We start from the raw sequence: 15,953 nt of genomic DNA on the forward strand, positions 1-15,953 counted from the left end.
ATCCCCCTCTCTTAGTGCTCCCTCTTTGTAATTTTCCATCTACGGATCCCCTTATCCTACGATCTCGGTCGCATTTGGTCTGGAGACTAAACTAAACCTCCTACTGCTGTAGTCATGAGCTCCTTGACAATGATCTTTAGTAAAGTCTTTCTCAATGTTTTAACAAGTGTCAGAATAGATTTCAACACTCCCAGCCAGGATCTCCAGTTCTGTGTACCTGCCCTTCAGTAGGTGTGGAAAGAGTGCAGACAGCGGGAGGGAAGGAGGGAGCTGATGGTGGCACACACCTTAAACAGAGGCAGAGGCAGAAGGATCTCTGTGAGTTTGAATCCAGCCTGGTCTATATAGCAAGTTCCAGAACTGCTAATACTACAGAGAGACCCTGTTTTAACAGGAAGGGAGGGAGGGAGGGAGAGAGGGGGAGGGATAGAAGAAAGAAAGAAAAGAAAGGAAGAAAAAAGAGGGAAAGAAAGAGAGCTGGACTTACTAGTCCAGCACTTGGAATGTTGAAGCAAGAGGATTGTGAGTTCAAGGCTAACCTGGGATACAAAATGAGCTCATGTGTCAAAAATAAAATAGTAGAAAACTTGGGACTGGACAGATGACTCTTTCAGAGGACCCAGGTCTGATTCCCAGCATACATATGGTGGCTCAGCACGGCCTGTATCTCGGTTCTAGGGGACATGATGGAGTCCGATGCTCTCTTCTGACCTTCAAAGATACCTGCATGTACATGGTATTTATAAACTCACACAAGCACACAAAAATACACATAAAGATAGTACAATTTAAAACATAAATGCAAAACAAGTATCATTAAGCCTTCTCTGTCATTCAGATCTCAAGGAAAACTTAATTTATTCAGAATAACATATTCTTTCTATATTGTTCACCACCCATATTTATCTTTTTTAATGGAATCCTAAAATATCAGGCCTTAGACCCAGAAAGGCGGCCATGGGCTCTCCTCTGTATGATCTGCTTTTGTTGAACTCTATGATCAGGTTTCTCAAGAGTGCAGCCTTGGAGTTGGCTTAAGGTTGCTTGGTAGTCTTCACTTTCAAAAATGGTTTTATTACTCTAGAGGTAACTTCATCCCAGGTTTACAATCTGGCCTCTCCTATCTATGAATTCCAACCAGCAGTGTGGGATATTTCCCTTTTCTCAAACACACACACACACACACACACACACACACACACACAAAACCACCACTGAGATGCCAAGTGATGAGCAATGAGGCATCCTGGGTAAGACATTCCCAGCCTGCGGAGCAAGTTCCTGCCTTGCAAATGGAAAGGCTGGGCCTTCATCACTGGAAAGGAATGGAGGAGGCCCTGGCTGGTGCTGCCTTGTCAGAGCTGGAAGGGTGCTGAAGAACCACATTAGCATTTCTGAGACCATGAATCTGCCTCGGGTTCCTTATAAATACTGCTTGACTCAGTCCGTATGTGACTGGCACCCTTGAGACATGAAGTGGCTACTGTTCTTTGGGGCCCTGATTGGGGCAGGCATCTGCGGCCGAGATAAATTCTTTGGGTGAGCTCTTTTTGAACTTTATTATCATTTAGTTATTTCACCAACTTGGGAGCCAAATGAATTATACTTTAGGTGGTAGGGCTTGCTTAGGGGACGGGCTGGGCTTATATCTCCTCTGTCCCACTGTCCTGGACCAGCCACGTCTCTCTGAAACCTGACTTCTCCTGTGAAATCAAAGCTGGTGGTCTCCACAGACCCTCCCCAGCTCCTTAACCTCCAGCTAATTCTGTGTCTTCTTCCTTCTTCTTTCTAAGGCCAATCCTCTATCTCACCTCTTCCTACAGCATTAATTAGGAAGAATGGTCAGAAAGGCTTTGTCAGTTTCTGCCTGGTTTAAAGGTTTAAAGGGCTGGGTTCTCAGGCTTTGGGGACAGACAGTCTCTATCATTGGTGAAACCTGTGTATAGCTGGTGCATTCCACAGGCTTCTGGAACAAGGAGATCCAATAGGTTGTGTCTAGCTGTAGCTACAGAACTGTACCCCGGGACTCTGTGTGCCTGTGCATGCATAGGCTCACATGCTCCATGCAGACACCGTGGAGTTGGTGAGGGACAGGAAGTCAGAGAGGCAGGGGTGATGACAGGGATGCTCTGGTACCACCATAGAAGACTGTAATAGAATAACCCATCACCGCATAACATTTTGCCTTTTGCAAAGAGCTTTCACGTGCCTTGTCTTGTGGATCATGTAACAGCTCTGTCAGGCAAGGGTGTTATTTTCCTTAATTTAAACATGAAAAAAACAAAAAACAAAAAACAAACACCCAGCCTTAAAAAAGGTTAAGGAACCTGCCCAAAGCTACTTAGCTGGTCAGCACGGAAGCTGGAATGCTGACTGCAAGGCTCCTACCCCTTTTCTGTAACACAAGCCAATCAAATGGAATCTTCTATCTCACCGGTCTACCCGTATATGCGAGTTTATGCTCCACTGTGTTGTCTGGTTAAAGGGACTCGAGGACTGTTTATTGAAGCAATTACTTACATGAGATGGAGTAATTTTTATGGGGATGATGGTTCATACCTGTCTCCGCTGCCAAATAGCTTGGAGGGGTTAGGCGTAGCAGGTGTCCAGGGAGGAAGATTTTTCCGCAGGCAGCTCAGCGGTAGGTGTGTCATAACTACACTTGCTGCTGTGTGGGCTGACGAATGGAGCTGTCAGGCTCCCACTGCAGCTCTTCATGTGGCTGGAAAATCTCTATTTTTCAGGATACAGACCTCTCTTGTGATACAGTGGGCACCTTCGCTGAGACAGTGGGGCTGGGTCTCAGAGTATTCGCTGCAGGACCCGTGCATCCAAAGGGCTGTGTGATGGGGCTGCTTGCAAATGGTTTTAATGAACAGTGCTATGCCATCTCCAAGTCTGGTCTTTTCTTACAGCAGGAAACTCAGTAAAGGTTGAGGACTCTCTGCTGGGATCCATGTCCTGGTTGCCCAGTTCAGTGAATGTAGAGAGCACAGAGGACCTGGCCTCTGGCCTCTGAGTGGTTGGGAAGCCAGGCTGGAGATGGGCTAACGGACACAAAGCTGGTGGTATTTTCTCACCGTTCTATCTCATGCCCTTGAACCATGTTGTCCTAGTTCCCTGGTCTCTCTTGTTCTGCTGTTATCCTCTGCCCTAGTCTTCAGATGTCTTAAGGATGAGGCAACTGCCAGGATACATGGAGGTGCTGGGTGGGTGGAGAGTATGAAGCAGTTGTAGAACTGGTTGTAGCATCAGTGGTAGCCGGCAAGCATCCCAGTGTTTCTCGGGGCGTCTCTCAATGCTATCAATCATAGCTGCTAAGCCTGGACAGGAATGTGGTGAGTGGTACAGAGAACTGGCCACTTGGCTGTCTTCCTGGTACTAGGGGGAGGGAGAGAAGCTTAGTCATCAAAGCAATTATTGATTGTCCTGAGTATGGGACAGGTGTGAGGATGCGTGAATAGACGTCACCAATCCCGATGCTGAAGTCATCTTGGTGTACTGGGAGAGAGCCAGAAGAGCTGTTAACATAACCATTCAGAGCAGGAGGAGCAGACAAGCACCGGCAAATCCCGACCTTGCCTCCTCTTCACTCAGGACAATTTCCTCTCCCCAAAAAGAGCTCAAGGTCAAGATCTTTGAATGGAATTCCAGCTAGGGCAGATAGGGTGTGCTCAACCATCTGCACGGTCATGTGCTGGAGAAGGTATTTTCCAAGCAGAGATAAGGTCAGTGAAGACAAGAGGAAGATTGCTCTGTGTATGGCACCTACTCTGCTTTTAGACACCACTATGCTAATACTCACAAGAATAATTAATGGTAGACCCTACTCTACCATCGCTGCCCCTTGTTAGTGCTATTGTGTCTGGCTTTGCTAGAGGAAGCCTCTTGAGTGACATGAGCATGTCTTAAGATTAGATGGGAGAACACCCAGCACTTAAGGCCTGGGATTGCAAGCAGAGGGAGCACAAAGGCAATAGCTTGGAACGGACATGAAATTTCAGGGGAGCTTGGACCAAAAAGGTGTGCAGAGGTGGTGGGGGGAGGAGAAGGTGCTCTGCTCCACACCAGATCTTCTGCGTTGACTCTTCCTGCACACTGCAGATGTTTGTGTCTTTGACCTGTGTAGCTTGGCTGATCGGGACATGATAGAATGGACTGTGAGCTTAGTCCTCTCCAGGGCCAGTAAAGACACTGTGTTCCATGGTGACAGTGCCATGTTGGAGAAAGGAACGGGCACACACACACTTTGTAGCATGGGATGAATGTGTTGTCTGCTCTTTATAGTCCAGAGTCTTCATTGGTCCTCCTGTTCTGTTCCTTCTCCATCCCTACTCCCTCTCTGTGACTCCTCTAGCCAGTGTCATGTTGCAAAGGCCTGATTTATTTTCCCACCCAAGATGTTAAGCCTTTTAGCGTGCTCATTGAAAAAAATAATTTGTTTTTAATATGTTTATTGATGTGTGTGTGTATGTGCATGTGAGCATGGGTGTCCAAGGAGGCTCAAGGCATTGGACCCCCTGGAACTGGAGTTACAAGCAGTTGTGAGCCAGCCAACATGGCATCTGAGAACCTAACTTGGGTCCTATGCAAAGGCAGTGATGATCTTAACAGTTACACTGTTTCTCTGGCTCATTTCTGTCTGTGACAGAAATGACAGTTAGACAGCCCACCTTCTCCAAGCTGTAATCCAGCTGCTTGCATACCCAGTTTTGTGTTAGTCAGCTTTCTGTTGTCGTAACAAAATACTCGAAGCTGGGTGCGTTACTTTTTTTCTGTTGCTGTGCTGAAATAGTCTGACAAAAGGAATTTAAGGGAGAAAGGACTTATTTTGGCTTACAGTTTAAGATGTAGTCCATCATAATGGAATGTCGCGATGTATCCTTCGAAGGCATAGAGGCATACATGTGCCTAGATACATTTCTATTTTTACCCAGTCCAGGTCCCAAGCCCAGTGGGTGAGGCCACCCTTCTTCTCACTAGTCTATAGTTCCTCACAAGTGTGCCCAGGAGCTTGTCTCCTAGGTAATTTTAAGTCCTGTCAGGCTGATAATTATCATTAACCATCACACTGGGAAGCATACACAGAAAAAAAAGATATTTATTTCATTCATAGCTTTGAAAGACCCTGTCTATTCTGCCTTTGGCGAGCACGGCTCCTGTATAGGGCATTATAGAGAGAGCATGCGTGTGACGTGGAGACCTTGTGGCAAGATAGATGCCAGAGAGACTCGGGCGACTTGCCCACCTTTTAAACCTTCTCTCATAGGATCTGACTCTACAAAACAACTTCCGAGGACCCACTAAACCCCACCTCTGAAAGCCTCCTCCCTTTGAATGCAGCCTTTCAACTGGAGGTCAGACTTCCCGGGCCTGAACTCTTGGAGCATGTTCAAGGCTTATCTAAACCATAGCAGTTCAATGAGGACTTGTCAGATCAGGTCTCCTTTAGGGCCTTCCCCCGGCTTCATGGGAGGCTGTTAGCTGCCTACCTCGAGGTCCCTAGTGGGAGAGCCAGGGAGAAAGGATGCGCTTCTAGGATCCTGGGATCTTATCCAGTCCAGCCACCTGTGCTGAGAATAGCCCTGGGCAGTGGGCCTTGTCTTTTTGGGCCTGGCTTAGGTCTTCCCAGAACTTTCTAGAACAAAGTGAAACTGTGGAAGTCCATCCAGATTGAACCGGTTTTCTGGTGAGGAGCCTCCACGTGAGCCCCACATTTAGCTCCCTGTGACAGAGCCATTTACTCTGTCAACAGGTCCTTCAGCCCACATCCCTCTCCAGCAGCTCCTCCGGCATTCACTCGCGTCAAAGGGATGACGCACGTGACAGAGTCGAGTGCGGATTCATTTGGGCTGTCACCTAGCAACGCCTAATGGCTCCGCTGGTTCTCTGAGTGAGCTGAGAGCTCAAAGAAGGCTTTTCAGACATAGCCTTCTCCCACCCACGCAGGACTTGGGGGCCTCTTCCCCTGCCAACGCTGCAGAAGCTGAAAGATACATGCAAAACAAGTGCCGGACAGACGACAAAGGGGTCTGCCAATGGCAGGCCTCTTCTGGGTGCTCGCAGGTCCCGGTGCACAGCCAGGGGTCTCAGGTTGAGCCTCATACCTTAGTCCACATTCAGTTACATTGTAAAGCACTCGTGAGCGGCTGGGATGAATGGTTAGCACTCTTATCCTGGCCTTCCCAGGATAAGAGGGTCTGTTCCCAAAAGTTCCCGGCTCTTCCCAGCATGAAAGTTCATCAGGGTTTCAGCCCTTGCATTTGACAGTGAAGAAGTGTTTCTTTATGTCTTGAGTTAGCTTGGAGCCTAATTCAGGGACATTCCTTTCTGCAAAAATATATGTTTTTCATTATAAAGTAATATGACCACATTACAGAAAACAGATACAAGACAGGGGGAAAAGTAAAGCCATCTATAATCCCACGACCCAAACGAGCACTGGCAGCAACCACTTTATCTCCGTTGTCTGTTTAGCTTCCAGACCATCTGCTTTTTCCATCCTCGTAATCATGGCATGCGAGCAGCTCTGTGTCCTGCTCTTTTACTTAATATCCCCTCAAAGTTATACATAAGCACTTTTTCATCTTTGCCACATAGTCTTGTTTTTAATGGCTATACATTGTAACCAAAGACTAGACCATTTCCTCTCATCCTATCCAGCTCTGTCTGGGATGGTGGGTTTGGGGGTCTACTTGCCAGCAGAAAGCTCACCATTATCATCTTCTCCCTCCCCTTCTCCAGGGACCAAGTTTTTAGGATTAACGTCAGAAATGGAGACGAGATCAGAAAACTGACTGAGCTAGTGAATTCTGACCACTTAAAGGTATGTGGTTCTAAGGTTGTCCTCTTGAATGTTCTGAGTTTGAGGGGGAACAGATTCTTGTACTTTTTTTTATCCCTGCAAGTTTTCTGTTCATAATGGAGTCTTAGTCAGCCATTCACACAAGAGAGAACGCGGGGGTGAAGGCCACCAGAACTCAATTCTGCAGCTCTATTAGATGCGAGGCCTGAGCTGCGGGCTCCCTACCTCAAGGAGCCCTCCCTGTTTCTTGAACTTTGCCAGGTACTGATTGCTGGGCAGATCTGACCAGCTCTGTTTGTGAAATGGGTGATGTTGGCCCTTGGGCAGGACTTGGGGATCACCCTGGCTTTTGACAGACAGCACTTCTAAAGAACATGAGCTCATTTCGAGTTTTGCCCAAACTGTCTTTTAACTTGATTGTGTCTCTGCTCTCCTCAGCTCAGTATCTGGAAATCTTCCTCCACTTTTGATCGGCCTGTGGATATTCTCGTCCCTTCTGTCAGCTTGCTCCCAGTCAAGTCCTTCCTGAAGTCCCAGGGTTTAGACTACTCCGTGACAATTGAGGACCTCCAGGTGGGTAGGCCAGGGACTCCCACTAACATTGCCTGTGACTAAGGTACTAGTCAGATTGGGCCTGGGAGATTTGAAAGTGTCTGGCGTCAACCCTTTCAGCCCCCAGGTGAAGAAACGGTGACAGACGGAAGCAGAGCCCGGTAACCTGCTCAGGAGGAGTGTGTTACACAGATAGGGGGCTACCCGGATCTGTTTCTGAGGCTTGACTTTGCTAACCAGTTGTGTGTGTCCTTGGGCAGGCGTCTGCCTCCATGAGCCTTCATTTCATCACTGTTTAAATGGTGATAATGATTAGTATTTCAACTGTTTATCAAGGTGATGTTTCCATTATCTATATATAATGCATCGAACAGTAGTTGGCACATCATAGAATCTTCAGGAGCTAACCATTCATTCCCCCTTTTTGTATTTGAAGTTAGAAGGCAAGAGTGTCTGTGAGGGCTTCTGGGAACTAGCTAATCAGGAGAGATATCTTTTGAGAAAGGGGGAATGTCACCAACAGCTCCCAGCAGAGGGAACTTTGCCATCCAGCCCCACAAAACCTGCATTGAACAGCAGGACAGTGTCTCTGGCTCACACTCTCTCCTTCACTGAGGTGGGTTCTGGACTAATTGGTGATTTGGCCCAGGATTTTCCTGATGGTATGAGCAGCTGTGAGTTTATTAATCATCCTCACATGTCATAGACATCTGCCAGGAACCTTCAAAGTATGACTGGTTATAAGAATTTCTTTGTTTCTCAATGCTTTCCCAAGCTGTGTGTTTCAGAAGCACTGGATACCAGATGCGAGCCGATGTCCAGAGATTTCATACTACAGAAATGTATAGAGATTCCATACTATAGACACTATAGAGATTTCATACTATAGAAAAGCATATGTCACTTCCAGGGAGCAAAGAGGGGTTTGAATGGAATAATGTAAGTCAGATACCAAAAAGTAAAGGAAAAGTATATACACACACATATACTTGATATCTTATATATACATATCTTTGAGCTTTGATATCTGATACATATATATATATATATATATATATATATATATATATAAATGTAATCCCCCAATTCTTTAAAATGAAAGGCAGGGTGGTTTATTATTATTTTTAATTATGTCACACTGACTGTAATGATCAACACACACTACTATAGACAGGCCTTCTACTGAGTGTGAACGCTGCATTAGTTTTATGTCCCGAAAAGTTTTGCTAGAAGCAAGAACGTCAGGGAATAAAGACATTAAGCAGAAATTAGTACAGGTAATTCCATCTCCCTATCCTACAGAATTAATATCAACTCCTTGAAAATTAGTAGCATTAGCATGTTATGTAGTTGAGAGGAAAGCCATTTTAGACACAGGCAGCATGAACTTACATTCTCTTGAATTGTAATTTTTGCCGTCTGTCACTTAAGTGCTCTGGCTCCCTTTAGACCTGGGACATTTGTGTTGCTGCTTATGCAGAGGATGCTGCCCTCTTGGCCAGCCCATCTTACCAGATGAGTTAGACCTCCAGGGGTCCCCTCACCGTGTTGCTGTGTCTGTTTTTCTTTTAGGCCCTTTTAGATAATGAAGATGAAGAAATGCAACACAATGAAGGGATAGAGCGGAGTGGTGACTTCAACTACGGAGCTTACCATTCCCTGGAGGCTGTAAGTGTTTCCGAGCAGGTTTAAAGCCAACATTCTCTGCTTCCTGAATTTTGGAACCTCTCTCCTCACATCCACCTTCAGCATGGTATCGCTTCACAGAGGAGCTAAAACGTGTCTGCTCTAATTCCTTCCCCACGGGTTGCTTAACTCCCACCAACATCCAAGTGCCTGAGAAACACAGCTGCAGTTTCCCCTGTAGAAACCCTGCTCCAGCGACCCTCTAAAGCAAACCAGAATATAATGGCAGCATTTCCAGCCCTTGTAATTCAACCTTCTCCCCCATCAGAATCCCTAGCACAGAATAAAATTCCATTTACTCCAGGCAAGCAGACAGGCAGTTATTTCCAAGGTTAACCAAATATTTCCATTCATTTATCATGATTCCTCATAACGTATATTTGTTCCACAATGCAATTTGGTGGTGTGTGGAGTTAGAAACCACTTTATACAGATGGCTTTCAAGGTAGGCCAAACTTCCAAACAAAAAAAACTTGGAACTGAATCATTTCATATGATACTGGAACTTGAGAAATCAGAAGGGACCACAGAACAGAACAGCCCCGTTCACGATGCAAGTCTCTTATGTCCCAAGCGTCTCTTTCATTAGTTTGCAGACTCTACTAGCTTGGGACCTCCCTCCCAAATCTAAATGGCTATTCTCCCTCTTCTACCTTAATACATGCGGTTCTTTACGTGCAAACACTGTGTTCCTGGCAAATTTTTCCAGAGACGTATTCTTTAAGTTGTTTTTCTTCCAGAGGAGGGATTAGTTCAAAGGCTGGTTGACTACTTCTACTTCTTTTCCAAGATTGTCAGTAGCTTCCCACTGCACTGCCCCTTGATCCCTCTTGTGACCAATGACATACATCTGCAAAACAGCTGGGTAAAGTTCAGAGTTCAGTTCAGTCTCGGGCCACGGATGAGAGCAGAACTCGGTCCACACAGGGATCAAACCCGTAACATTAGCATCATTAATTTGGGGCCCTCCCGAGCCGAGCTAACCAGTTACAAATGTCACCCAGGAACCAAGAGAGGCCATCTACTTACCTTACTGGCTGTCTGCCTCCCTTTCTCATGGCTTGCTTCTGTTCTCCCTGCCTTGGGTGCTCCTTGGAGAGGGCTCCCCTGCAGGCTTTTGCTTCGAGAGGCCTGTTGCTATGCCTTCTCTCTCCCGGCCAGCTTATTTGGGGTTCTTCGTAAAACCAACATTAAATAGCTCGTATCCTATAACCATGCAGGTTTTTTAGATCTCCAGTGGGAATTCTACATTTGTTTCTGCCAGGGCGTCTGGTTTCAGGTCCTTTGTGTGTTGATGGTTGGCGTGTGAATTTGCATCCCACATCAGGGTATAGCTTGGAGGTTTTTAAAAACAAAGTTTCTATCTATCTATCTATCTATCTATCTATCTATCTATCTATCTATCTATCTATCTATCATCTATCTGTGTGTAGGTGTGCATGTGCCTTGTGGAAATCAAGAGGACAATTAATTTTCTCCTTCCACTGTGTGGGCGCCAGGAATCAAACTCAGAACTCATGTCAGGCTTGATAGCATGTGCTCTTACCTGCCAATCAATGGCCCCAGCCTGGCTGGTTGGCTGGCTTCCTTCTTTCCTTTCCTTTTCTTCCCTCTTCTCGTCTTGTCTCGTCTCGTCTCGTCTCGTCTCGTCTCGTCTCTTCTCTTCTCTTCTCTTCTCTTCTCTTCTCTTCTCTTCTCTTCTCTTCTCTTCTCTTCTCTTCTCTTCTCTTNTCTCGTCTCGTCTCTTCTCTTCTCTTCTCTTCTCTTCTCTTCTCTTCTCTTCTCTTCTCTTCTCTTCTCTTCTCTTCTCTTCTCTTCTCTCCTTTTTCTCCTCCCTTCCCCTCCTCTCCCCTCCCCTCCTCTCCCCTCCCCTCTCCTCTTTTCTCTTCTCTTTCCTTTCCTTCCTTCCTTCCTTCCTTCCTTCCTTCCTTCCTTCCTTCCTTCCTTCCCTTCCTTCTTTCTTTTAGCACGTCTCACTATGGTTGTTCTAGAACTTGTTATGTAGATCAGGTTAGCCTTGCTTCTGCCTCCTGAGTGCTGGGGTTAAAGGCAGATTCTACCCCACCCCCAACTTGTTTTAACTTTTTGTAGGTTACTCTCTTTTTCTCATGGCCCAAGGTATCTACTCTGCTTTTCTTCAGCCTTTAGATCCAAGGGCTGGGGGAGTTTCCAAGAGGTCCCTTCCCCTTTATTTTGGGCAAAGTTTTATGTAGTACCTTAGCATGGCCCCTGACTCCCCATGTAGTTGAGGATGACCTGGAACTCATGGTCCTTCTACCTCTACCTTCTGAGTGCTGGCGTTACAGGTGTGTACTATCACCCCTTGTTTATGGGATCCTGGGGATTGAATCCAGCAGCTCATAAACACTCACTAGTGTTCTATTACCTGAGTTAGACACCCAACCTTCCAAGGCCTTTGTGTGTTAAGTGAGCATTCTGTTCCTCTACCACTCTCCACTTAATTTACTGATTCGTTTTTGAGACAGGTGTTCTTGTTGAACCCGGGCTCAGTGATTAACTAGTCACTGAGCCTCAGGGACCTTCCTATCTCTGCTCCCCTATCACTAGAATCACAGGTTCAGACTGCCACACCCAGATTTCTATGTGGTTGCTGGGATCTGGACTCAGGTTATCTTGGATGGCAAACATTTAATTTACTGAGCTATATTCCTAGCACTCTCTTTGCATTTATTAACATTCTTTTATATAGTATATACTTATATATTTATATTTCAATATTTATATATTTCTTTTCTTTTTCTTTTTTCTTTTTGGTTTTTCAAGGCTGGGTTTCTCTGTATAACCCTGGCTATCCTGGAACTCACTTAGTAGACCAGGTTGGTCAGAGCTCCAACTGTCTCTCCCTCTCAAGGGCTGAGATTAAAGGCACTACCACATATGGCTTCTTTTCTTATTTTATACTCTAAACAGTCTATTTGTATTGATTATATGGAGACATCACACACACTGTGAATGGTTTTTGTTTTGTTCTGTTTGCTGGTGGAGAACAATTTGGCAAACCCTGCTGTCCAGAGCCTTGGTGAGCAGGTCTATTCTGATGATCCGGTCCAAGACAATGCAAAGAATCACATGTTGATGTTGGCAGTGGTGGCACACACCTTTAAGGCCAGGACTCAGGAGGCAGAGGCAGGAGGATCTCTGTGAGTCTGAGGACAGCCTGGTCTACAGAGTGAGTTCCAGGACAGGCAAGGCTACCCAGAGAAAACCAAAACAAGCCAAAGGATCATATTTTGGAGTAATATCTGTTTCAGTCTCTCTGCTTTATTCAAGAGGACTATAATTTCGCACACAATTGAAATGTGCTGACTTCTAGAAAACTGCAGAAAGCAGCTGTCCACCCAGTTCTGTGCTGACAGTGTGGCCAACTCCAAGGTCAGCGCCTCAGAAGAAACTTAACACTGACAAGATAAAGTTCACAGATACATAATGGGACAGAATTTTAAAACATCACTGGGTTGGGTACAGTAGCACAAGCCTACTATCCTAGCTCTTGGAAAAGTGAGGTAGGAAGATTCTAAGTTCAAGACCAGTATGTGCTACTTAGGAACACCCTATCTCAAAAAATTAAAAAAAAAAAATTAAGTGTCTTTGGTTTGTTTTCCCACCCTTCAGATTTACCACGAGATGGACAGTATTGCCACAGACTTTCCTGACCTGGTGAGCAGAGTGAAGATTGGAGAGACATTTGAAAAGCGGCCCATGTATGTTCTAAAGGTGAGGCCCAAGGCCCTTCCAAGGATCCTGACAGTACACAAATTTCTGGATCTGAGTTACTAGGACTGAGCCCTTGGTCTGCTAATATAGGCAGTTTTCTTAGAGCCCTTGGTTCTAAAGAAGAGATCTGTAGCTCCGAGTCATCTTTGCATAATCAGATATTTTGATCTGATTGAATTCCCTGCTTTTATCTACTGTAAGACTGTTAGAAAGAGCGTATCCCGGTCTATGTTTTGATTGGAAGGATCAAAAGAGAGGCCATTAGTATTCCTTAAGACTCTCAGAGGCCCATAGTCTGCCTTCATTCCCACCTAGCTGCTTAGGCAGGATACAAACTCTGTTCTGCTTTTACGGCCTCTTCTTGGAAAAGAGTGTGGGATGCTTGCATTAAGGTAGATGTCATTTTTAAGCCCATTCTGGGGTTGTTGGCCACATGGAGCCCAATTTCCAGCTATTTCTAACACATTCGAGCCTCTCCTGGCAAAGGAGGCAGAGAGCTATGACAATGACATAAATTACGTAAGTAGTCCAGCTGAACACACAGAAAGGAATTTGGGCCTAAAACCGTGGAACAACTGGTGGTGCTAAGAATTCACCAGACCCTTAGCTTTGTAGAAGCCAGGTTTACAGCAAATACCAGGCAGAAGGGGCGCCATACCGCTGAGCTGGTTCCTGTAAAATAATTACATTTAGATTATTTGCCCATCTGATAGAGACCCTGGCTTCATTAGCCCCACGCTCTGACCCATGGAGCCCCAACGCTACAGCGAAGGCAGGAAGCAGAATTCATTACTGCCATTTACAAAGAGCTATAGTGAAGCCCTCTCCTTCGTAATTTAAAACCGAATCCATTTATTACACGAGCAGAACAGCCTGGTTCACGGACCCTTGTGTCTCTCTGTTGGGAAACCGTTTGAGAACTTTCAAGAGACACACTATTATTTCTAATCACACTAGCATTCTGATCCACAGTAGCGATTGTTTCTCCTTCCCATTTACTCCCAAAGCTGGAGAGGTTTGGGCTGCCCAGAGCTTCAGCCAGCCAATTAAGCTCCCCGGTCACGGATAAGCGCGATAAATAGATGGTGCCCTTAGGAACATTTGGTCTCTGAATTATCTTAAATGAATTAAATGAATAGGAGCGGGCTGGGCAGAGGAGAGGTGAGGAGAGACGTGGACCGGCAGGTCATTTTCTGGCCCCCTTTCCCTCTGCAGTTCAGCACGGGAGGAGGCGAGAAGCGGCCAGCCATTTGGCTGAATGCAGGCATCCATGCCCGTGAGTGGATCTCACAGGCTACAGCCATCTGGACAGCGAGGAAGGTCATGTCGCCTGGAATTCGTCAAGGATTCTGGTGGGCCTGGGGTGGGGGACTGCAGCATCCCATGTAGCTGGGTCCAGGGGATGAGGTACAAGGTGCTTGGCACAGACCTGGTAGGCTGGGACCTTTGCAGATGGGAGAAGTAAATAGTCTAAGGTCATCCCATTGTGGTGAAGTAGCAGTGTTAGGGAGCAGGCTAATGTGCTTCAATTGTGGGCCTGAGAGACTGATTTACCGTGGGCCCTACAAAGGGTATTGGAGCCTCAGCACCAAACTCAGATATGTTTTGTTTTCACCTCCTTTCAAGCCCCACAGGGCTTCTGGGTTCTCAGATTGCCCCCAAGATCCTTCAAGAAACAGTTTGAAGACAGTGCTGGGCAGGATGGGTAGTGTCTGTGGAAGGTGTGAACAAAGTCACCATCTCTCAGTCAACTACTTGTAGTTGATATTGTCATGCAATCCTGTCCCCTGGCTTTGAGGGACTCGAAAGGCTTTTCAGAGAGCCAAGGGGGCTTCAGGGAGGTTTCAGTGAGTGGATACCATCTTATGTGAGAGGGGTCCTAGGTATCTCAGGGAAATACCTGGTTAGACCTACAGACCTAGCCCACCATGATGTAGCTGACAAGCACATTGTCTCTGCTTAGATTGTAACTGATTATAAAAAGGACCCGGCTGTCACCTCCATCTTGAAGAAAGTGGATATTTTCTTGTTGCCCGTGGCCAATCCTGATGGATATGTGTACACGCAAAGCCAGGTGAGTGATTCCGAATGGCCAGGGCCTGGACTGAATTTCCCAGGTGGATTCCACATTTCGTTGGTGCCCCTGGAGACCGTTTCTCCCCAACTCTCGTGTTAGAAGCTCCCCTGGGATTTTTTTTCCTTTTCTAGTTATCCTCTGAGCTGAGAATCGCCAGGGAATGTATTATTATTTTTAGAGAGAATAGTCTAAGGAACTCTCTATTGTGGGTCTTGAACAAATTTCAGCATTTTACCTATCTTCTATTCATCTTTCTCTCTCCGACACAATTTATTTTCTTGACATATTATAAAGCAAATCCCAGACATCATGTTATTTCATCTACAACAACCTTAGTATGCATCTCTAGCTGATGATGATAATAATAATAAAAAAACTCCAAACCCAGAACACTACTGTCACCTTTGAAAACTAATGGAGGTTCTTTAATATCCTCTAACACTCCCCATTATTTTAAAACTGTCTCCTAGGAGTCAATTTGTCGAAGCCAGAATCTAATAAGGTCTGCGCCCTGCACCTGTGGCTGGGTCTCAGCAGTCTTTATTCATTCAGAAGCACCCCAAACACATCCTTTTAAAATGTCATTCATTTGTTGGAGAAACTAAGTAATTTCCTGTGTAATGTCTCACATTCTGCGTCTGGCTGATAGCTTCTTTGTTGTACGATTTAATTTGTTCCCTTATTCCCTAGTTGTGAGTGTGATTGAATTCAGGTGACTGTCTTAGACGACAATCAGCACCATGCGTGTCTGTGGCATGAGTGATTTTCAGTGGACACTGCTTTGACTTCTGCATGAGCCAACAATCAGTCAAGGCATTCAGATGGGACCAGCTTGGTTGTATATAGAAAGTTCTCACCTCCTTAAGGCACTCTGGGGAGTCACTTCTTCTTTCTTTTCTCTTCTTTTCTTTTCCTTTGTTTCCTTTTTTCCTTCCTTCCTTCCTTCCTTCCTTCCTTCCTTCCTTCCTTCCTTCCTTCCTTCCTTCCTCCCTCCCTCCCTTCCCTTCTTCTTCTTCTTCTTCTTCTTCTTCTTCTTCTTCTTCTTCTTCTTCTTCTTCTTCTTCTTCTTCTTCTTCTTCTTCTTCTTCTTCTTCTTCT

General features: G+C 45.7%; 1 protein-coding gene across 1 annotated transcript in view; it reads left to right on the forward strand.

Annotated features, from left to right (window-relative positions):
* The first annotated feature begins 1,447 nt into the window (after positions 1-1,447).
* Positions 1,448-15,953, forward strand: part of Cpa4 (carboxypeptidase A4) — a 23,414-nt gene continuing 8,908 nt past the window's right edge. Inside the window, exons 1-7 of the mRNA XM_021165038.1 lie at positions 1,448-1,539; positions 6,745-6,826; positions 7,244-7,378; positions 8,930-9,025; positions 12,677-12,778; positions 13,994-14,098; positions 14,742-14,852. Coding sequence (XP_021020697.1) covers positions 1,472-1,539; positions 6,745-6,826; positions 7,244-7,378; positions 8,930-9,025; positions 12,677-12,778; positions 13,994-14,098; positions 14,742-14,852 — 699 coding nt within the window. The 5' untranslated portion in view covers positions 1,448-1,471. The remainder of the gene's footprint in view (positions 1,540-6,744; positions 6,827-7,243; positions 7,379-8,929; positions 9,026-12,676; positions 12,779-13,993; positions 14,099-14,741; positions 14,853-15,953) is intronic.

This window comes from Mus caroli, chromosome 6, assembly GCF_900094665.2.
Source record: "Mus caroli chromosome 6, CAROLI_EIJ_v1.1, whole genome shotgun sequence".
Taxonomy (NCBI): Eukaryota; Metazoa; Chordata; class Mammalia; order Rodentia; family Muridae; genus Mus; species Mus caroli.